Here is a 24736-nt window from a genome sequence, read left to right as displayed (position 1 = left end):
AATGTCTATATCTGTCTATACATACACGATTCTTATACACTGAAATAAATACAATAGTTAAATTTTCTTTTTCACTCCAGGCAAATCAGTTCAACAACCACTTGGGGACTTCAGCAAAGATGCTTCTCGCTTTAGTGAACGTAGTTTTTGAAATTCTCTTCCATGAATGACCAATAGTACTGACTTGCTTCAGAGGCCACATCCAGAGGGGTAAGAGATTAGATAGAGAAGCTGCTTGTCATAGGTGCTCTTAGTAATAAAAGAGAAGCTGCAAAGTGACATACTCCTACAGAGTCCTTGGATCAGTTCATCAAAGTAGAACCCAAGCTTGAAATACCTTTTTTCACACCTGGATAACATTTCATTTATGTACATACATACATACATAAAAAAAAATTCCCCATAGGCCAAACATAGGTAATTCTTCATCTAGCATCAACACGGAACAAAAGCCTTGTAGAAAACCCACATGGATTTTGAACCAAGTTAATCAAATAAAGATTTCAAAAGACACATACATAATCTGGCATGTTCAGGAGGAAGAACTGACCCTTTTAGTTACCAGACAAGAGGTAATAAAATGTTGAAGCCACACGCTCACTGGTACCTATTACATCTGGATACGGTTTCTCACAGTTGCCTTTGCTTTTACATTGAATCTTCCCTCCCCTCCCCCCCTCACTTTGGGACTTTCCAAGATTTCTTAGGGGAATACTTCACAAAAATATATGGACAAAGGATGTTTTTCCATTTGGGGCCACAGTGCTGCCATTTGATTTAATTATCCCTAATGGTTCACCCTAGTCAGTCTGTCAATGGTCCTTTTGCTCTCAGTGACATAAGCTTCCTTCCTCTGAGGAAGTTCTTAACATGGTGGGTGAAACACAAGGAAAAACTACCAAATGATGGTGGCACTCCGGTGGAAAATCATTTTTGGTTTTGTATTTATTCTTTTTGTTAACAGCTCTCTTCAGTCTCACCCACAGCCAAAAAATACATACATCACAAAGGTCAGATTGGACCAGAGAAACTGCAACTTAATGGCACCCTGTTTTTTGTACCAAGAATACATCTATGAAGAAAAATGTTGCGTGTTAATAGAGTAGCCCAATTAATATTTGGCATTCTGTTTTGTGTGAGTTTATATTGTCATTAATTATTCACAATACTTTCCTTCATCTTATCTGGGACCTGGCTAACTAACCCTATCTATGTCTGTGACTGTTCCTGGCTTTAACTAATTAATTTCAATTTAGCAAAAAGTATAAGAGATACCGAAAATAATTAAATTCTGTGCTTGATTTGTGACAGCAGCCACAATTTTAACCTGATCTTCAGATATTCAAATTGCTCTGGGATTCATGCTGCTCTCAAGCCAACTCAATCAAACTACTAACGAATGTGCAAGCATTACATTATTTTATATCAGCTAATGAAAATTTACTGCAGTAACATATATTTCATGAAAGTGTAATTAATTCATTATCTTATAGCCATGTAGTTCAATCATTTAAAATGGGGTGGAAAAATAATCTGATTTATTTTAGCAGAAACTTGGATGTAGAAGAGCTCTCTTTTTATTGGCTTCCCAAAAAGGTTTGCCTAATATGCATGTATGTAAGGCTAATGATAACTGATATGGAACAAAATAAGAATCAACATTCCAACTCACCTGTCAATGATCTAGTGGTGGCACTTTCATAGAGAGGGACTCCTTCACCCACGTTATTAAAGGCTTTTAAGGAAATTACATAATGGGAACTTGGCTCTGCAGGCAAAACCAAACAAGGCAAAACACACATTGTTAAAATCAATGCTCTGAATTGGACTGTATTAGCATTTTCATGAAAAATAAATAAAACATGTTAAGTGAACGCCTATTCAAACTAAATCAACGGCTAGCAGAGCAATTTAGAAAGCTGTCATGTTTTTGTTTCCATTCCATTCAGGATCATTAGTGGTTTGCTAATTTAGGGCCTTGCAGTCGGTTTTCAGTCGTTAATCTGAGTTCCCATTTAAATCCATGAAAGTTTTGCCTGAGTAATGACTGCAAGATCACCCATGTGTTCTGTAAGAAGTAACAACTGATGCACAACTCTGTATGCAGGGTAGGAATCCTGGGGGTTCATTCAGTAGTTCACTCTCCCCCTGCATGTTGCATGGGGTCTTGCTTCATGTCAACGTCTACCATGAATTTAGCAGCACATCAGGAACTGGATCCACTGGCCCTTCTGTGGAAGGCAAGTTGTCAGTACTGATGCTATGGTTGCTGTTCCATTTCAGTGAGAGGACAGATTCCTTTTTCCCAATCCCTGATGAGGTCCCCAGCTCACCGCCCAGGTACTCACGCTGTGTATTTGGGGAAGGATTTAAGGTCAAGAATTTAAGGTCTCAAACTATGTATCTGATTTTTTTTTTATTTTATTTTTTTGAAATGCACGTCCGTGCGTTTAAAATGTATTTCCCTCCGCCCTTCAGCCCCCATCATTTTACTGGAGTTTTTGTTCTGAACCAAAATTCAAACAACACACATACCATTACAATTGCTACCTTGCCTTACTGCTGAGGAGTATATCTCATTCCCTAACTTCTTTGTGACAGAAAAAACACTGGTAATAGACATTTTAATACTTTTGATCTTACTAATACTATGAATTTATCAAGCCTTGAGCTATCTGATAATGCTGGCATCTTAACTTGAAGCCCAGATATTGTACATCACCCTGTTGTGTGGCTAGAGATTTATAATTTACTGTTGTACTAATGAAGACCACTAATCATCCAGGGACATACATCCATAGCTATTCCGGCTATGCTGTAAATATATGGGACATGGAGGAGGGAAATACTGACATATAAGAATTAACTTGAATACCTTTATGTGTTATAGTTACCATAGGAATGTTCTAAATATAACCCCCAAAGATAAGAAAGTAACCAGAGTAGGTCAGTTTCATAATGCGTTTTGCTACTGTTTTCAGAAGAAAATAAAACAATCCATTCTCCTGCATGTTTCCATGTGAATTGTTGTTGGCCACATTTTCTTCAGTAGGGAAGCTGGTTGTTATTGTGCAGATGTGAATTTTAACCAAGAATGCTGCATGCTCATATATGGGCTAAACAAAGGGAACTATTTCTGGAGATTCTTTATTTAACAGAAACCAATGCTTTTAGGTGAGGACACATGAATTAATGTTACATTACAAAGGAATTACTGTGGAATTACATACTTCATCCACATTAATATTAAATGAGTTCAACACAATAAATGTTATTATACTGAATACTGAATGAATTAATAATAAACAACATGTTGTATAGTGTTACTACTACCCCCGTATTTTGTAATTAATTTAATGTGCAGCAGAAACTGTGACATATTTGTTTAATATTCAGGTAGATGGCCTGTTCATTTTCAATAAGAGCGAAACTTTTAAAACTGGCTCATAAATGATTGGAGCATTATCCATTAATAATGCTAAATGTTCCACGGTTATTACTTCGATTGGTATTCCCTGTAATATCATTAGTCATGATGAAATTATTTAGTTTTCATGGAGATGTAATATAGATATTCGTGTGATTTCTGCCATACATTAGTTTACTGTCTTAGATTTCTTATCGTTGGGTGTACTTGACTTCGTTAAACTAGATTCCATATGAAGATATACTAGTTATTATAATAAGAAAGAAACATTTACCCAAGTATTCTGCAAGTTATGCAGTACGATTCTACAAGTTACCATCTTAAAAGAAACATACCATGAGATCTACGTTTTTAATCAAAACACATCCTGAAATTCCAATATTGAATACTTAAAATTAATTGCTCATAAATAATCTACTGACCAAAAATTATTACTAGGAATTATTTGGCAAATAATTCCAACAAACTGATTGCAGAAAATTGTGATCTGTTCACAGAAATCCACAGAGGCGATAATCATCAAAAACATTCCTCATTACAACTGTTCGTCAACCTCTAAATTATTATCAATCCTCCTTTATACACACACACGCGCGCGCACCCCCACCCCGCCCACATACACACAGACCAGATGACACTTTCCTGGTTTCAGATTTGTAACTACTTTGGGTGAAGGTTTCATTTGCGAACATGGATCAAGTTTCAAGAGAATTTGGTATGAAATTCGGGTGTAAGGAAGAGATTTATGATTTTGAGTAACAAACAAGAAAAGTTAAGGGGTTTCAGTGAAGTCTGTTGCTAACTAAGGCAATAAGTAATAAACTAGGTCAGTGGTTCTCAACGGTTCTCTGGGGATACACAGAGGTCTTCCAGTGAGTACATCAACTTATCTAGATATTTGCTAGTTTTACAAAAGGCTACATAAAAAGAACTAGCGAAGTCAGTACAAACTGAAATTTCATACAATTACTTGTCTATACTGCTCTATATATTATACACTGAAATGTAAGTACAATATTTATATTACAATTGATTTATTTTATAATTCTATGGTAAAAATGAGAAAGTAAGCAATTTTTCAGTAATAGTTTGCAATGACACTTTTTGAATATTTATGACTGATTTTGTAAGCATGTGAGGTGAAAGATAGGTTTAAACAAGACCAATCAGACTCCTGAAAAAGGTACAGTAGTCTAGAAAGGTTGAGAGCCACTGGACTGGGTCTCATTTAAAAAATATAAAAAAAATAAAAAAGCAACATTTACCATGCTTTAAAATAGCTCTTCATCCTCTCTCTTGAATTTACCCCCTGATGTATTCATAGAGATCAATCATATCCCTTCTTAGCCCTCATTTTGCTATGCTAAACAAGCCAAGCTCTTTTAATTTCCTCCCATAAAATAAGCTTTTTAGTTCTGATCTGTAATGAAAATTAACATATTGTACAAGGTCTGACCTGAAGAAGAGCTCTGTGTAGCTCAGAAGCTTGTCTCTCCCACCAACAGAAGTTGGTCCAATAAAATATATCACCTCACCCATCTTGTCTCTCTAATATCCCGGGACCAACACAGCTACCAAAACATGGCAAACATCCTAGAATTATATTGGATTTTTTTTTATAGTCGCCTCACAGCGGAGGCTAATAGTCATCCTGTGACTGACCAATACACCAGGGTCTCTATTCCTCTGTCACTTTCAAGCAGCTCATAGTAGAAATTCTTATTATTAGACCCTAATGCTCAAATATTGAGCTCAACATCAGAACTATATCCTAGTCTGAAACTAGAAAACACTGCAGTAAAGTCAAATACTCCTGCACAGCTAAAAATTGCCTTTTAAATTGCACTCACTCTATATTAATATTTTTTACAAGGTACATTAAATTGAGTTTTTTTTTATTTCTGTGTTTGGTTTTAAAATATAAATATTTAAAATGACCCTTGATAATTAAAAGTACAATCAAATCAAGTAAAAAACACTAGTGTCAAAACAGCAATCATCATACAAGGAACAAAAAACAATTTTTCCCCACCTCAGTTCCTACAAAACACTAATCTTCCAAATAAAATCTACGCCTAGTGCTCTCTCCCACCCATCATTTCAACTATTCCCAAATGCTTACCTAATAGATGGGCTTTGAAGAGTGTCCTAAAAGTTAATACCTCTGGGATATTTCAGACTAAGATGGAGTCTGCTGCTTGCCATGAAAAATGTGTTCATTTTACTGTTACCTCCCAGCTATATGCCTCTCTGTTTTTGTGTGTCTTGTCATAAACAAGGTCATAAGCTCTTTGGGGACTAAATGTTAATGTAATACAATTAATAAATAATAATATAAGTGAATTACAAAGTCAAGAGCCCTCACAAAGGGTACCCTGCCAGCAGCTGCTTCTCTCATATACCAAGAGAGCTATAACTCCAGTACCTGCACCAATCTGAACTATGTTAGTAAGGCACAAGGCGAAAGGGGGTCTATCAAATAGGCAAGTTGCAAGTCATTTTGAACTTTACATGTCAAACCCAAAACCTTAAATTCTGCCTGAAGAGCAATGCAGATTTCAGAGAATTGGTGGTCTTGATGAGATAGTCAGCTTAACAAACAGGCTGCCGCATCCTGCTCTAGCTTTTTTTTTAACCAAGTTGGCTTAAGATGTAGTCAGGGCTGGATTTGGGGGCAGGCAACCCAGATGTCTGCCTGAGGTGCTGGACTTAGGGTGCTGTTTTTGTTGTTAGTGACAAAAGGGAAAATAGAATGTCAGAAGTAAAATGTTTCAGGTATTCCATATGTGGATTCATTTTTCACTAACCTGCCAGAATGTTCTGAGCCTTTGTAGAACCTGGTGGAACCTTCTAGACTTTCTGAGAACTACATTTTCCTTGAACCTCCTAGAATGTTGTCAGCTATGCCTTCACGAATATATATGGAGTTGGGCATTGCCAGTCAGTCAGTGAGATATAAGAATATTTCTCCTAATGTGTTTGAGGATTCTGCTCATGCTGCTGGTCACAGCTGTGAGTGGTGAGTGCCGCTTTTTGGAGTTCAGGCTCATTAAAACATATCAACAATAGCTGATGAAAGACTGACATCACTTGCTATTTTATTGCTTGAAAATGCTATTGGCCAGTCTTTGGAGCTCTCTGATGCTATGCTTCAGTTCGCAAGGGCAAAGGAAAAATAAGCAACTTTTGAACTAAAGGACTAGGGTTAACATTCTAAGGCTGTCACCTATTGTAACACTACTTAATACTGGTCCACCCATTGTTGGTGCACAGTTCAGTTTCTTGATATTAGTACATTTCAGTTATTCTTAAATTTAAAATTTTCTATAAACTTAGAGGAAACTAATTTTTTTAATTTGCTTATGTATAGCATGAATAAATACAGATGTGCAGCTCCTAGCATGCAAATTTATCATCTTATATGACAGGGATAAATCATACATGCAAATCATGCATCAAAGTCATGAAATGGGCTACACATGCGATAAAAAATAAGGTATTCAAAAGTTTAACAAACGGAGGACGAGGGTGCCAAATAAGCTTCTCACCTGGGATGCCATTTGTTCTAGGGCCAGCCCTGAATGTAGCCCTGTATAGGACTTGTTACAATGTTCTACTCTTGGGAAGACAAAGGCCTGGAGGACTATAGTGAGGTCTGCAGAAAGGGCAGTAATCTCCAGACAAGATGCAACTAAAACAAAGCCATCTTGGTCATGGCTGCCCTAGGACTGTCTAACAAGAGAGATGATTCTAACAAGGCCTCCTAACTGCATACTTGATGAGTTGATGGGGCCTGGCCCTGATGATACTTATAGCTGCTCGAGGGAAGTTTGAAGCTACGCCACTGACATAATGTCCTTAGACCCCCTTGCTAGTGAAGGATTGCTGTAGTGAGATCTGCTTCACCATAACCACTTACAACTCTTCTCCCATCTTCCTCCTTTTCTATACAGAGAGTAGGGGTGGAGGTGCAAGATCCAGCTGCACACAAGGGAGTTCCCTTCCAGCAGGGGAAAGCTAAGCTCGACAGTCTCAGCAGAATTATGGCTTCTTTGAATCATTTGAGTGGCATAAAGGGGACATAACCTGAGAATCTGGCCCATAGCCTTTTCCATATCTTCCAGTTACCGATCACAGCCTGACAATATCACTTCTGTCTTCTCTGGATTGAACCTTATCTGTACCCTTCGGGTCCCATAAATGGAGAGAGAGCTGAGTGTTATCAGCATATTGAAAACACTTCATCCCAGGCCTCACCCTCCTAACAACTCCTTATATATACTGAACAGGAGGAGGTGATAGGGTGGAATCCTCCAGGAGCAAGCCCTTGGGGCAGAAAACCAAATACCTAAAATTATTTCAGAGAGAAATGTAAAAGCCACCAAAGAACAGTCCAGTCTGCTCCCACTTTGGTCTGTGAATCAACCACCCGCAATGCCAATAGTAACCATATTTGTTGATAAATCTACTAACATCAGCATGGATAGCTGGTCACTACACATTGCGTGCAAGAGATCATTAAGCAGTGTGACAAGTGCCAAACGCAGGTTTGAAAACCAGATTGACAAGAGCCATAGAAGTCTGACCCATTAAAAGTTGTTCAGAACACAGATTTGGAACAAAGGTTTCCCAGTCCATGTAGAAACTCAGTGAGCTGCATCATTGTAAACTTAAGCAGAGAACTCTGAGTCACTGACTGCTTCAATATCTTGCTCGGTGAGTCAGCCCAGTGTGTATCTGAAGAATGGTCTCTGTAAAATAAGGAGGAATTTCCTCACAATGTGAGGCACTCAGATCTGGCCTTGGAGAAAACAGCCAGAATTTAGCAAGATACTCTATGCAGAATACATCTGCTTTTTGAGATTGCTATGGTGAAAGCCATGCAGAGATGGTAAAGCGTGCAAAGTGAATTCACTGCACTACTTGTAGGAATATAGTAGTGGATGTGATTCCCTTGAGAGCTGGAAAGCCCAGGGAGGGATTCTGCCTTCTTGAAGCAGAATCCCTCCTGGCCCTCTGAGGCAGTGTGGGTGTGCAGCACTACCAATACAAGCACATTGAACTTGACAAATTGGAGAATTGGTCTGATATCAATAAGATGAAATTCAATAAAGATAAGTGAAAGTACTACAGGTAGGAGGGAAATATCAAATGCACAAATACAAAATGGGGAATAAATAGCTAAAGAGTGGTACTGTTGAAAAAAATCTGGGGTTATAGTGGCTCACAAATTGAATATGAGTCAACAATGTGATATAGGTGTGAAAAAGAATAATGTAATTCCTGCATGGATTAACAAGAGTGTCATATTTAGGATACGGGAGGTAACTGTGCCGCTCTATTCGGCACTAGTGAGACCTCAGGTGGGGCACTGTGTCCAGTTCTGGGCATCACACTTTAGGAAAGATGTGGACAAATTGGAGAGAGACAAGAGAAAAGCCACTAAAAATGATAAAATGTTTAGAGAACCTAACTTATGAGGAAAGGTTAAAAAAACCTGGGCATTTTAGTCTTGAGAAAAGGGGGGGGGGGGGGGGCAAAAAGTCTTCAAATATGTTAAGGGTGTTATAAAGAGGGCTGTGCTCAATTATTCTCCATGTCTACTGACAGTAAGAGAAGAAGTAATCAGCTTATTCTGCAGCAGTAGAGATTTAGGTAAGATACTAGGCAAAACTTTGTAACAATAAGGATAGTTAAGCACTGGAATAGGCTTCCAAGGGAGGTTGTGGAATCTCTGTCATAGGAGGTTCTTAAGAAGGTTGGACAAACCCCTATCAGGTATAATTGATCTTGCCTCAGCACAGGGAGCAGTACTAGACAATCTCTGAAGGTCCGTTCCATCCCTACATTTCTATGATTCTATGTGCCTTAAAGGTACAATGAAGCCCTAATTCAGCATATTTCCACTGCCATTACGTGCAGTGAGATTACAAAGAAACAGCAAGATTGATATGTTCTCCATCTTGGACAATCCTATCCTTTCCCCTATGAATAAGATTGAAAAGTAGACCTGAACCCGGTATAACAAAATTAAATCCTATTTAGAAACAATCTTTTAATCCTATTAGCAGCCTTTAATCATATTAGCTGTTCTCTATATAAAATACTGTATTAGGATAGCATTAACAGTGTGTCATGGTGAGGTTCAAAGAAGTTAATTTCTTCATACTTAAACTTCCCCTGTAGTTGCAGCTAGATAAAAGTATTTTCACTTGCTGCCTTTAATTTCTGCTAGGCAATCAAATCTGTAATATCAGTGGATAAAATATGTCAGGTGATTTTAAAATTTTGCTTGGTTAGCAAAGGAATACCATCAGTGATAATTGTTATTATTAAGATTGAAATGGAAATATATGCCTCTTGATATATATGGAAATGGAAATATATGCCTCTTTTATTTCAGTAAAATAAAAGAAGTACCAATATATTGTCCATTCTGTAATATACTAGAACTTGCATTTGTTACTCGCCTTCTGTTAAATTGTAAGTTGCATTATAACAGAGAGGAAATTATTGTTCTTTAAAAACGTTAGTACAAAGCAATTTAAAGTAGCCTTATAGGGTAAATTTCAGGTCTTTGTTTTGCATGTCTGTAAAATGTGGGTGTAAATCTCTCATTTGTGTAAATGCAAAAGCAAATATTTGTGCACACAACTGTAAGCAACAGGAGCATCTATAAATAGTGAAGGTTGAAGTGCGGCTGTCCAGATGTGAAAATTCAGCCAATAATAGTTTCCTAAGCCAATATGTTTAAACTTGGTACCCAAATTCAACCAGTTAAATACATATTTGGGCACCTAAATAAACGTCCTGATTTCTGAGATCTTGAAGATACGAGAGTGTGAACCTCCTAAGAAAATGAGGTCACTTTTTTTTAGGTTCCTAAATATAAACTTAGGCTCCTGATTTAAGCACCCAAGTTTAAATCTTTTGACCTAGCAAAATATGAAGGGCTGAATTTCCAAACATGCTATAAAAAATAAAGAATGGTCTTCTGATTAAAACCTTGGACTGGGATTCAGGATGCCTGGGCTTTTATTTTGTCTCTGCCACAGACTTCCTGGGAGAAATAAACTTTCTGTGCCTTAGTTCCCTGTTTGTGAAATGGTACTGTTCATTCGGCTACCTTATGTCTCCTTATCTATTTATGCTCTTTGCTGCTACTCTCTTTGTGTAGGGACCTGTCACTCACTATGTGTTTGTATTGGGCCCAGTTGTCCTAGGCACTGATCTCAGCTGGAACATCCAGATACTACGGTAATATATAATAATTTGATTATTATTTGTATTAACACGTGAGTATATTTAAAAATCTGCTTACATTTAATCTACAGTGGTGCCCAGGGACTACATGGATGCCATGCTGCTGCTGCACAAGGATGCAAGGGATGGAGTGATGTCTGCCCTCAGTTTTTCATCCAATGCCAGTGGTTAACCTAGTCCATCAAAATGTAATGGGCAGGAAATTCTTTAGTCCTTACTCCGTCAGGCCTCATACTGACTTTCCTGGAAATTCAACCACAGGATTTGGCTTCTTCTGCGACCTGTATAGTAACATTTCACTTGGACTAGTCCTTCAGCACTATGCTTCCCCGACTTTCCAAAAGCCATACTTTGGAAGGCAATCAATGAATCATTACAAGAATTAGATGTACACATATCCATAGGGCCAAGGTGCATTTTCTGGGAACAAACCATCCTAAGGCACTGAAGTAGTAACATTACTTTCAATTGGCAAGTTTTATGATATTAAGATATTTCATTGTAATTGGCTGTTATTGTGCCAGGCTACATTGGAGACAATTATAGATGCATGTACTGCCTCTGGAAATATTTTGTTTCTAAAAAATTAGGGAGTTTGATTCTCATTATAAAGTCTCTCTTAAATAATCACCTGCATTATTTTAATGCAGTTCAGGAGATTAACAGTAAATCTCATCTTTACAGTAGCTTTTAAGATGTCATCTCATCATACATTATACCTGCTCATTGATTTCTCTCATGAGTCAGATCCTATGTGCATCATCAGAAAGCATACAAGCTTTTCAAAGAATGACTGTAATTTGAACATGCTTTAAAATAGGTCTCCTCCCCTGTGGAGACATGAACCTTTACAACTCCCACAGTGCATTGCAAGTTCAGTGCGTTCTATGTAAGTTATAAAGCTAAACCAAGTATAAAAAAAAGCGTGGCATATATGTTTGGAATTTATGTTACAAACACAGCTGAAATCAGTAAAAGTTAAGTAGTGTAGCAGAAACTGAAGCAAAAGACAGCTGGACAAATTAATTAAAAATGAATAACCATCTAAGAAGCATTCTGGCTTCACAGGAAAATTCTTTCATTGTGTGAGTAGTGCAAACTCCTTCTTATGCAGGATTTCTTTGGGTACATGCACAGAAAGCAATAATGAGACTTGTGGAGCAGGAAAAGGCTGTCTGACTTCACAAAAATGCATACAGGGAAATGTGAAAGTATGAATTTAGGATTGGTTTCAGCATGTTGCTCTGCTCTGCCCCAGTCTGGTAAGGCAAGGTGAGGAGCTGTAAGCCTCCCTAAGGCAGGGCACATGACTGAATCTGTGCCTTTGTAGAGATAACAAATATTTGAGAAAATGTGCTTGTCATTTGATTACCACAGTTTGGTAATAAACCTATCAGATTTATGAGCAAATATATGTAACTAAATTATTCCTTTATGATATTTGTATCATTTATACAGGAAACTGGATCTAACAGTTTATTCTTGGGCATTCTGTGCTGCAGAAAGGAATACTACTACTAAAATCTAGCTCTTATATAAATCTTTTCATTGATAGATATCAAAGTGCTTTTCAACTGAGGTAAATGTCATTCTTTCCATTTTACAGATTGGGAAATGGAGGCACAGAGAGACGAGTGACTTCCCCAAAGTCACCTAGTAGGCTAATACCAAAGCCAGGAATAGAATGCAGGTCTTCTGAATCTCTAGTCTGGGTGGCAACCACTAGGCTACACCACAGCATTGCCCTGGTCTCTTTATTCTCCTGCTCAATTTTAGGTGTCCTTCTAGTCTTTCACCCTCACAAGGACTTAAATCTTGCCATCCATAGGTGAGGAGGCAGACACAACAACTGCTGCAGTACTCCTGTGCACAGAGGAGAGGGGCAAATTCTGGGAGCTCATGTGAGAAATGTGGATTTGCAGGAAAGCCTCTGTGTGCTGCAATGTCCACTTTTGGTCGAGAGACTGTCCATCTGTTTTTTTTAAAAAAAAGGACTGATAATACTTGCTTTTCCCCATCCTTATCTGTCTTGCCAATTAGACTACAAGATCTTCAAAGTGGGGCATGTCTACCACAAGAACGGTAGTAGCTTGAGAGGGCCTTCTTGTGAACTGATGTTTGCGCAGGCAGAGTAGGGACGGATTTAGGGGCAGGCGAGTGCCTGGGGGGCGTCAGGCTCAGAGTGCTGTTTTTGTTGTTAGTGACAAAAGGAAAGATAGAATGTTTGAATAAATATAGATTTACAAATGTATCATCTTATCTGACAGAGATAAATCATGCATGCAAATCGTGCATCAAAGTGATGAAATGCTACAAATGCACTAAAAACTAAGGTATTCAAAAGTTTAACAAATGGGGGGGGCACCAAAGACACTTCTCACCTGGGGCAACATTTGTTCCAGGGCCAGCCCTGAGGCAGGGAGCAAGGCAAAGCTAACGGATCTGCCACTGAGAGGACTCATTGTCTCCTGCCAACTCCATGGAGCCAGGGTGCCGGGTTTCCAAAGCCTGCTCCTGCTCTGAGACTGTGGCAGTATATGCTGTGATCTGGTGTGGGAAAATTCCTCCTATCCCCTGTGGAGATGTACAGCACCAAGCCTAGTTACTCGGGTTGGCTGCAATTCATCTCTGTGCTGAGGGCCAGGACAAGGACTATTCACCACTCAAAACCAGGGCTAAAGTGGGACTAAAGTAGTGCATAGACCTTGTGCTGATCCTCTGCCCCAGAGTCAGACTGGAGCTAGACCTAAAACAGGCTACCTCATCAAAGGTTGTGAAAAAGTCATACCCTGAGAGACGCCGCTAAGCCGACCTAAACCCTAGTATAGATGCTGCTAGGTCTCTGCACTGAAACCAGGGATCTGTAGCCACAATAAAGGGAGAAGAAGAAAGAAAGAAAATCAGTCTATGTAACGTTTGGTGCAATGAACCATTTTGCAGTCATTTCTCAAAGGAAGAAAATAGAATGAACAGTCCCTAGAGTTTTGAAATGCCTTTACTTGTTAGTGCTGTGCTTTAATTTGATCTTTGAGGGAGGCAGCGGTGCTGCATAAAACATAACATGTTTTTCTTTGATTTCTACTGCTCCATTTTTGTTTAAAAAAAAATGTACAGGGAAGAGAAAATCCTACAACTGTAATAAAAAAAGCACTTTCGTTTCCTTTAACGTCTCTGCTGGAATCCACAACTGTTGTCTGCAGAGATTAAAACAAAATGAAAAACTCTTTCTCTCCCTCTTTGCAACAAACCAAAATAATTATTTGCTTCATTTATGTATGAGGGTCAAATTTAATCTAATCTATAGTTAAAAGAAAGTTGAATTTGATGAAGTCCTTGATGTTCTTTAAGCTATGTTCATTAAAATATAACTTCAGATCTCAAGGGCCTCATCTACATTTCCCCTTGCTTGTATTTGTCGATATTCTCTTTGCTCTCATTCTGCGAGTCATGTAGCGATCTGCCATCTTTAATGTTTGATAATGCACCGTAGTTCTGAATCTATCATAAGGGTGTATGGTGGCTGCAGGAGGTGGAACTCTGTAGAGACAGCTGTGCATCCCATCTGCCTCAGGAAGGGTCTTTGACTGGCTCCTCATAGGCCATCACAGAGTCATGTGATGGAGAGAATGCTATGGGCTCCATGTCTACTTTAAACCAGTGGCTCCAACAACACCTTCTGGGAGCAGGTTGGCATAGATACAACTGCTACTGCTTTCAGCCTTAGTTTGGTTGGGAAGTGAATTTCATCTCATCAAATTATCTGCATTTATCCCACCTGGAACCTGATTACTCAGGCTCTACTGGTGAGAAGCAGATTTCAGCCCAAATTAATACAATGTAAAATATAATGTAGCGACACATGGGAGAGGCACTAAATCAAATTTAACAAATCCCCAAATTTTCTTGCACTGTTCTACTCCCATATGAGAAATGTGAAGGAATTTGAAATACTGCTAATTCACTTTTCAGCATTTATTCTTTACCATGCTTTTGTTGCTGTTTGCACTTCATTCAGCAGAGGAAACAAAAACTATCTAGCAAGTTGCACTTTTGTTTTTCTAGTCAGTTTCACCTTCCTGCTCCTCAGGGTTATTGCAAGGCTACAACATTTGACTTGCAAGCACTGTAGGGGAACTAATTCTATTAAACAGTCATTTAAGGAGTGAAGCTCTGGTTATATCTAATCCCTAGATGATAGTCTTAACATAGGATATATGAAAAGCATAGAAAGCATACAGTGTGTAAATGTGGTTAAAATGTTTCTCTGTGTGAGTTTTATTATTAGTATTGATGCTTATTATTTATAGGTTAACCCTTATTTTCCCCTAGGCTTATGTCCCCTAGGCTTACACTGCAGAGCTCATTGTATTTCTATATATAGGCAGCTTCAGTCCTACAAAGCCATTAAGCTCTACAAGATTTAAGTGAACCAAACTTCCACAGAGCTGCTCTGTTCCACAGGACAGGAGGCCCTCTTCCTAAAAGCAACACAGGAGCTTAGTTTTGACCCTACAGAGTTTAGGAGCTCCACGTGACTAAAACTCCAAGTTTTGTGAAGTGTTCAGATGTCCCTGAGAAAATTTTAAAATCAGGGTTTACCTGTAGGTAGTGCAAACAATGTTCAAGGCATTTTATAGGGAAGAATGAAGACAAAAATAGAAGTCTTTATTGAAGAGTTTGAAATCAGAAAAACAAATATTTTAAAAAGTCTTTGTCTTAATTATGTACATCAGCTATGTTTTATGAGATTCAATTCTAGGAGTGGACAAATATGATCAAAGGTCTACATTAAAAGAGACATAAGAATAGTATTTCAAGATGTGTATCCTGTTTCCCAAACAAACCCTTTCATGTGCTTGTAGATTAACTCCTCCTACATTACCATCACTTTCAAAGCAGTTCAAGGAGATTTAGGCATTGCTGCATTCAGAGTTGCAGCACCTAAGTCTTATTTTTAAAATTGACTTAGGTACTTATGAGCCTATGGGATTTTGACTCCTAAATCACTTTTGAAAACAAGACTCGGACTCCTAAATCACTTATGTCTTGCAATGCTGAGTGCAGTCACACCTAAATACTTTTAAATAAGATTTCTGGCCAAGATTTTCAAATTATGTTTTCTTCTTCTGTTCATAAATAGGTAAAGGGAAAGATGTGCTTTACACAGTGAAATTCACATTCCTTTAATTTACTAAAGTTTGATACTGTGTTCATTTCATATTTGACTAGTAAGGGTTTAACAGTTAAATAGTAACAGGTGGCTTTATGTAGTGCTGCTCACACATAGATCTCAGGATATTTTACAAAGGAGAGCTCATCATCATTGTGAGGGAAACTGAGGCAGAGAGCTGAAGTGTCTTGCCCAAAGTCACACAGTAGATCAATTGCAAAGCTGAGATTAGAACCCATGTCATAAGATCATAAGAGTGTAAGAACGGCCATACTGGGTCAGACCAATGGTCCATCTAGCCCAGTATCCTGTCTTCCGACAGTGGCCAAAGCCAGGTGCTTCAGAGGGAACGATCAGAACAGCTAATCATCAAATGATCCATCCTCTAGCACCCATTCCCAGCTTCCAGCAAACAGAGGCTAAGGACACTTTGGAGCATGGTTTTGCATCCTTGTCCATCCTGGCTAATAGCCATGGATGGGCCTATCCACCATGAATTTATATCTGTCTCCTGGCTCCCAAACGATCCTTTGGAGCACAGACTTGCCTTTCATACACTCACCAAAGTATTGTTCAAGGGGAGAGGGAAAGCAGCATATTTGATCTCTCGCATATGTTATTGATAAAGAAATAAAGCTTTTAAGATTATAAACCATTTCATTTAAATTACTATAGCAAATGAGTTGTTCCAGTGCCACACTTTTTCATTTTTCACTTACTCAAAGTTTTTGGCAATAGTCACACATTTAGTAAACAGAAGCCTCCCTGGTATGCTTCTTTCCTATTCTCTTGAATTTTTGATTTCATGAGTAAGTTTTAATACAAAGCTTCATGGATGTGAGCCCAGTCAGCTCATTACAAGGTTTAATGCCTTTTGAGTTGGATCAGTACAGAAATCATTTTAGCTTATGCGTAAAAGATTAGAATGGGCATGTGTGAAAGTTCCAGTATTGCACATTTGTTAAAACATCCATTAATCAGGAGATAACTTTGCTTTTTAGAATAATAAGAAAAAAAAAGAGAGCTCATTGCAAATGGACCCTCTTGTTAGAATTATTCATCTGAGAATCAGTCAACAACCAATTCCTTTGACACGCATATATGGTGTTTACAAGTGGTAGCAAAATTGTGAAGTCATGTGATAAACTACATTTATGTAGTATCTTTGACAGCCTCACCTGTACAAGAGTATTAATACACTCCAGACTATTTCTTCCACTCTTTGGAAGGCCTGCATTATCTTATACCTTGTTATTCTATCTTAATGTATTCTACCCTACTCTACTCAGTTTGCATTGACTTGTTGGTTACTTTTCCTGCTACAACCTCACTTATCTACCACCTCAATTTATACTCATGCCCATTTGCAAATGTTTCACTTACACCACTATGTTGCCCCTGGACTAGGTCCTATTGGCCTGGTTTTCAGATGGGCTGAGCTTCTACAGACTCCATGGATTTTAACTGGCATTGTTGATGATCAACCCATCTGAATTCAGCCCATATGTGTCTTAATGAGACCAGTCTTGCTGCTCCAGTCACTCACTCCCATATCCTTCTCTCACTCCCATATCCAAGATCTTTCCCATTCTCCCCTCAGATGTCCCGGCTGTCCCTGTTCACAAAGGCAATGCATTTTTGTCATTTAAGAAGCTCTTAAAAGTCACTTCCCTGCGGCCCACAAAAGTGATCTTATAATGTTATTTCTATTAATTAAATTATCTCCAAACATGGATTTAGGTTGCTAGTTTTGGTACTCAAGTTTCAAAGCATTTGCCACAGAAGTGAGTCAGCATGGATTTGTTCAAGGCCAATCAAGTCAGGCAAATCTGATTGCTCATTAATGAACAAATATATTGCTCTAGAATCCAAATTATACTCAATTAAATATTTAGCATATTTGAAAATAACACCCAAAGCATAAACAAACAAAAACAAACACTACGATGCATTTCAATCATAGAGAGGTCACAGAAATATTAAGTTTGAGCCCTAAAATGAAGCCCTAGTTTTCCAGTTGCAACTGTTGTCCACTAAAATGGGAGGCCTGAAGCTCCCCAATTCTGGGGCTGGATTTACAGTGATCCCATTATAGCTGCTTTAATCTATAGTGGCTGGTAGTGCTGTATACTAGCTGGGGGACTCCCGCATGCCTACCTGGAGAAATCCTTTGTTGGGAATATCCCTGGTCTTCCAGCTCATTTGCACCACCAGAATAGTAAAAAGGGCCAAACCAAATAATAGGATCGGGACTAAGGAATGAAAAAGGAGGATGAGAGAGATTAAATATGCTAATAAATTACCTTTTAAAAAATCTGATTGAAGTGTTGATATTCATAATTTGGGACCATAGGTCAAATTATGAAAAATGGCTCCTAACTTAAGCTCATATATGTACACGAAAATATGCATTTGGGCATGAAGATTCTCTATTTGATTTGAATGTGTAAATATGGGTTCTGCACAGATAACCATTTTGATGTTTTACTGGATCCTGGACTTACAGAACATGCTAACTGGGTCACCATCACCATATGCAGAATCCTGTAGTGCGGGATCATTCTCCATTGCACACAAGACACGGTATAGGCTAGTTTGAATTGTGCCAAGAGATAGGGCTTTTCAACACTTCTATTGGGAGACATCTCTAATATCAGTGGTTCTCAACCTTCCCAGACTATCGTAGCTGTGTCAGGAGTCTGATTTGTATTCTATACCCCAAGTTTCATCTCACTTAAAAACTACTTGCTTACACAATCAGACATAAAAATACAAAAGTGTCACAGCACACTAGTACTGAGAAATTGCTGACTTTCCCATTTTTACTATAGAACTATAAAATAAATTGTTTGGAATATAAATATTGTACTTACATTTCAGTGTGATGCTTGAGCCTGTTTTTTACTTGTGAGCCATGTCTGAAGCCTGAGCCCCCAGCAGCGGGGCTGAAGCATATAACTTAGCTTCGTGGGGTCCCTGTGGCATGGGGCCCCAGACAGTTCACTGTTTGCCATCCCCTAATGATGACTTTGCACTTGCGACCCCCCTAAATTCATCCTGTGACCCCACTGGGGGCTGCAACCCCCAGGTTGAAAAACACTGATCTAGATGAGTTGATATACCCCCTGAAAGACCTCTGAGTACCCCCAGTGGTACATGTACCCCTTTTGAGAACCACTGTCTAATAGTTCTCATATTCAGGAAGCTTTATCCTGATATTCACCTAATTTTTCCCTTTCTCAACTGTATTCTCTTACCCCTAGTTATGGGATAATATCCTTTCGTTATGTTAAATAATTCCTTTCCCTGTACAGGGTTTCAACATTTAAGATACCTGTAGATTGTTACTGGTATCATGTTGCCCACTTATTTATGTTTAGCTAAACTACATATTTAACTCCATTCTTGTCTTGTAAATCCCTCAAAACCCCTGGGCTATATGATCATTTTTGTTGCCTTTCCCCAATTTGTCAGTGTCTCTTTAGTCCAAGGTGCCCAGAACCGAACATGGTATTCCAGGTCCAAGCTGATTAAGACCCATCCTGAGATGGGGTAAGTACCCTTCACTTCTCAGAAACTGGCAGATCTGGCAGAAACGTGATCTGGCAGAAACATGGCCACAGAAAGGGACCATCAAAGTCCCTTTCCCTCTCCTGTGATGTACATCTATGTAGATGCAGCCCAAAATAAATCTGTAATTACAACTATCATATTACACTGCAAAATTATATCTAATGTTCTGCTCACTATCATCTATATTGTCAGTATTACGACTTCTCAAGGGTCTGCCTCCTATTGAATGTCTGGAGGACAGCATGAGGGTTTGTGGAGTTGGGCAGGAGAGGAAGGAGGGGAGCAGAAGTCAAAGCTGGACTGTGAGTTGGTAAGAGGTGATGCACCAGTAGAGTAAGAAGGCAACAAATGTGATGTTTGTGGAATGAGGAGTTGGAGACATCTTTTCGGGTCAAGGTGACTGGACCTGGAACTGAGAGGGATGGAAGAAGACAGTGGAGTGGGTGGAGTGTAGGAGAGATGGTCTGTGAAGGTCATGAGTGTTGAATGGGGTAGTAGGAATTTGTTCTTTGGAGCACAAAGGGAAGTTTCACCATTTATTTTAGGCATCAGATTTGATTATCATATTGCATATTGATGATAATAGAAGACACATGCACTTAATATGAATGAGTTGTGGGCCATTTTACAATAGTTGGTATGAGTCCATATAATGCCTAGGAAAAATATTTTTTTTCCTTTCTGTCTGTAAATGTATTGTGATCCATACATACTTGAAAACAATATTTCTGTTAGGAAAATAATCAGGTCTAATTGTTTTGTAGTAATTTCCTTGTAATGGTATCTAATAGAGTTAGGTGAATAACGTAAGAAATGTTGGCAGCTGTTCGTTCTAATTTTTAAAAGCTTTCTCTGTGCTCTTGGTTGCATCCCTTCAGGGTTCATTTTTTGTGAACATTTGAGCAGCTGAATTTAATTAGCACAGTTGTTCACAGAAAATGATTTTCAAAGTTGTACACATGAGTATTCAGAGAAATTGAGTATTCACAGAAATTAACTTTAAAAAAGTACTCATGCCAGGATTTACATTCTAAGTGTTTGTATCCCTCAGCCAATTAGGGAACAAATGCATGTGATGTATTTGGACAATCACAATTAAATAACCCTGCGTACATTTTGAATATATGCGATCAAACCAGAGCATAAACATTCAAAAAAGCACTTGTCCAATAAATTTGAATACTGATGAAATCTTGATCTGCTAAAGAATGTTCAGCAAATAAAAAAAAAAAAAAAAAGAAGAGACTAAATTCAGTGAATAAGTTATTTGTATTTGTAACTAAATATTTGTACACCTCTAAATAGTTTCCTTGTATTTTGGTAGAAGTTGTAGAGTCATTTCTGGAACTAAAATAGATTAGAATAATTGAAGTCACAAGAAGTCATGTTATGAGGCATTTCTTCAGATGCTAGTTAGATTATCCCTAGGGATAGGTGTTCATTAAAAACTTTATAACCATCTTCTCCTGGGGCCTTGCCAGAGTTCAAAGAACATATTGACTTATGTAACTCTGTTAATATAATTTCTGTTTCTAATATCTTGGGTCAGTGGTGGTGAGAGACTTCAATTCAATCTCATTAAAGTTATTAAACAATTTAAAGTAGGATGATTACATTTGGAGGAATATAAATCCATTTTGGGATCTAGAAAAATGTTTAATTTCACTTGAATCATTAGTGGTTACACCTATACAATCATTAGTAATCACTTTTATCCTTATGTTCCACTAACCTTCTTTGATGGCCCATTCAGACCTCTTTACATTTTGCATAATAACTTTAATCTCCATCAAAACACTTTCAAGTCTGCCTTTATCTACATGACCCTTCGAGTTTTTGGACTTGTGTGGCAGCACTTACATGTAGTTCCCTGCAAGTACCTTCAATGGCGCAATTTTGAGAAACTCTGAAAATTATGAATTTGAGGGACATGTAATATATTAAACTGAGTTCAGTGCAGTTCATCTGAGTTACTGAGGTGTCCAGAAAAAAAAATACCCAGCTCTTTTATCATAATGGTGTTGAGAATGGGAAAACTACAGTGACATCTAGCACTGTGTATTTTGTGATTAAGTAATTAAGGATTTAAAACACTCTGGATTTTGGATATATGTTTCCTTATGGTATATGGTATATGTTTTGGATATATGTTTCCTTATGGAAGCTTTTTGAATTATGGCTGTATCTAGTTAATATATATCTAGCTAATATAATTTCTAATTCTGCAAAATGACTTAGCCAAGCCAATTTACTAAAAACTGGAAATGCCCTAATAGCCACAGAGAAACTACCTGGGAAAGTCACAGTAAGCAATTTCTTCACATTGCCCTTTATTGTGACCCCCCCCAAAAAAAGTCCTCCTATGTATGAAGGAAGATTTTATCTGTACAGTAGCACAAGTCACTCAGGCTTCTCCTGAGAACAGGGAACCATAGTTTTGAATCGTGTGTGATTTCTTATACTACCAGATGCTATTACCAAAAAAATAGCATATCCAGTGATCAGAGAAGATGACTGAAAGACAAAAAGTGCTACATTCCTTTCTCAGTTATCACAATGACTATCTGTATAAATTCTAACAAGTCATTTAACCTTTGTGACCAGCCCTAACACACAGGTGCATTAGGAGACTTCATATTAGTACAGCATTTGAGCATGCCTAGATCATCACATACAAATGTTAAACAACAATAATAAAGAAGAAATAATATCCTTGAAAGAAAAATGCTATAGAAGAAAAACAAAGAAAACTGATTATTTTTCAAGACTTCATTCAAACCACTTTCCCAATGCTCGAATACCAGTACTTCATCTGCAAAGTACCCAACTCCCAACATACTATGGCTAGCATCAAGATGAACTGTCAGAGACAGTGTGCAATGAATAATGGGAAAACAGAATATCTTCTTACACCATTGTGACAGATACAAAATATGAGTTTTATGGTTGCCATTAAATTCAAACATTTGGGCCAGCTCAGGGAATAGCATTTCCAGCTCCTGTTCTCTGGAAAACGGGTGGGGGGGGGGGAATGCAGGAGGGGGCACATCCAGCTGGTGAAGTGTTTATTAATATTTAGATTTGCAATGATGTGAAGGAGCCAAGCTGATATGCAACCAAAGTTGCAACCAGGAATATAAAATGCTGATGATATTTTGGAGTTATCTTCAGCTCAAAGAGCTTTCCATTGGATTATCAGTTAAAGAAGGTCTACTGCATGACATGGTCACTTGATTAAGAAAACTTGATCCTGCCTGATCTGGCTATTATAGTTTTCAGCATATGATCAAGGACAAAAAAAATTTCAACCAATCGGTGATGAACAAATAATTGCATTATCTCAATTTAGTAGATGAATTATTTGTTCTAAGCTCCATGATGACAAACCACTTTTATTTCCTCTTTTCCCACCACTATTATTGCTGTATCTCATAGTTTTCTAAAGGCCAAGCAAAAGGTGAATAACAATAACTTCATTAAGATAGTGTGTATGTGCTCATTAGAATAAAAATTGTAATGAAATAAGATCTATTATTACTGATTTTTGTTTCCAACATTATTTCATGTCATGTAACTAAGGTTCCACCTACACTATAAATACAACTTTATTCTAGTAACCTGGTTGTAACACCTTTATTGACATCCAGGCTGAAGAATTATAGTGTTACCACCTGGTTACACGAAGACAACCAAGTGCCAGTCTACGCCAATAGCAGGAGTGAAATCTGGGTAGCCTCTGCTGTTGGTAGCTGAATATTAACCATTGCATGTGTTGGCACAAACCATACTATGCCAAACCCTGTCACTAAGTGGCTACACATTTGATTTGTACATCGGGTCTTAGTGATAGCTCAGAAAAAGTCCCCAAAATGAGTAAACTCTAGAAGGAACTTTTTTTTAAAAAAATCGTTAAAGAACAAAGAGCTACCTACCCAAATTTTCAATGGAATAATAGCGCTGTTTGCTGTCTACTCGCACTGTCTCAGCATATGGGCTGCCCACTCCATAGCCAATGATGTATCCACGTACAACAATGTTTGGATTCAGTGGTGGAGTCCAACTCATGACGATACTGGTTGTCAATGGCCTGACATGAAGAGAGCTTGGTTGATCGGGAACTTGAGATTCTGGGATGCAAAGAAAGGATCCATTAATATCCTGCTTACTGAGTTTTACAATTCACAAAGGCAGAGTTTAGATTAAGAAATATGTTATAGGAAAGTAACCAGGAATCCCAGTTACATACATAGTCTACATGCAGTTTGCCTTCTGAATACTCATCCTTGTTTTGAATCACATTCTTCAGCAACAAGCACATTGAACAGCTTCTTCAACATATAAGAACAACTTTTCCTTTTTGTTTTTTTTTTAAATAGAACATCTCCTTGTTTATCCCATCTTTAGTGTATGAATATAAGGCAGGTCTGAAATTATGCAGGAAAGTGAGAAATGGAAATGTTTGGAATGGATAGAAAATTTCCCATAAAAATATTGAAGTCTTCCTGTATATTTGCAAGTAAAATAAGATGCCGAAATCAACTACATGACTTATTGTGGGCCAGTAGTTTAACTACAGTATTTAATGAACTGGTTGACTTTGTAAGTGATATAATAGTATTTTCTGGCAATAACCTTACTCATGCCTGTGAAAACTGTAATGTTAATTATGAGCAAGCTTTAACTTTCTTGGACATACCTATCTTGGCTTGGAGGCTGCTCTGAATAATACAACAGCACTCAGATAATAAAATGAAATAATACAATGATATCTTTTGTACAGGTTCTCTCAAGGTGTAATCATTTCTTATGTAGTACTTAATGACTTGATGGCTAGATAGCACACTTTGTCTTCAGTGAACACATTTTTACTTTAAAGAATAGATGAATGCCTTTTGTGGGAGTGTATGGTAGCTACCATATCACAAGTCTCTTTAGAAGAGCAGCACAGTAACTTGTCTTTTTGAGAGCAGAAAGAGACAAGCTACTATTTTTCCCCAGTGAAGAGGCCTGTAATATAATAGGCATATACCTGGGGGGTGGGAGATTTGATACAAAATGCTGGTATAAACTCCAACAAAGGCATTTTGAGATTGTGAAGCATTCCCACTACAAACCTTGGAAAAGACAATAAAAAAGATGGAATTAATACTTTTCAGTCCTACTATCACACATGGTACATACAATGTTGACCTTGATATTTTATGTGTTTTGAAATGAATTCTGTTTAACACATTTAAAAGTCTTTTGGAGAACTATTGAATCTGGTTAATACATTATCAGTCTGACATACAAGTTTTAAAAGT

At 37.9% G+C, this 24736-nt stretch overlaps 1 protein-coding gene across 4 annotated transcripts in view; it reads right to left on the bottom strand.

The window, feature by feature from the left end:
• The window catches only part of DCC (DCC netrin 1 receptor), a 653315-nt gene that overhangs the window by 25320 nt on the left and 603259 nt on the right, over nt 1-24736 (bottom strand). For all 4 annotated transcript variants that reach the window (XM_067545413.1, XM_067545412.1, XM_067545415.1 and 1 more), the window contains 2 exons: nt 23366-23560; nt 1673-1768 (listed from right to left, as the gene is read on the bottom strand). In XM_067545413.1, the coding sequence (XP_067401514.1) occupies nt 1673-1768; nt 23366-23560 (291 nt within the window). The remainder of the gene's footprint in view (nt 1-1672; nt 1769-23365; nt 23561-24736) is intronic.

This window comes from Emydura macquarii, unplaced genomic scaffold (assembly GCF_026122565.2).
Source record: "Emydura macquarii macquarii isolate MOO-44397 ecotype Brisbane River unplaced genomic scaffold, CSIRO-AGI_Emac_v2 contig_1045, whole genome shotgun sequence".
Taxonomy (NCBI): Eukaryota; Metazoa; Chordata; order Testudines; family Chelidae; genus Emydura; species Emydura macquarii.
Note: the sequence above shows the minus strand (reverse complement) of the source record. Positions and strands in the feature narration are given on the sequence as shown.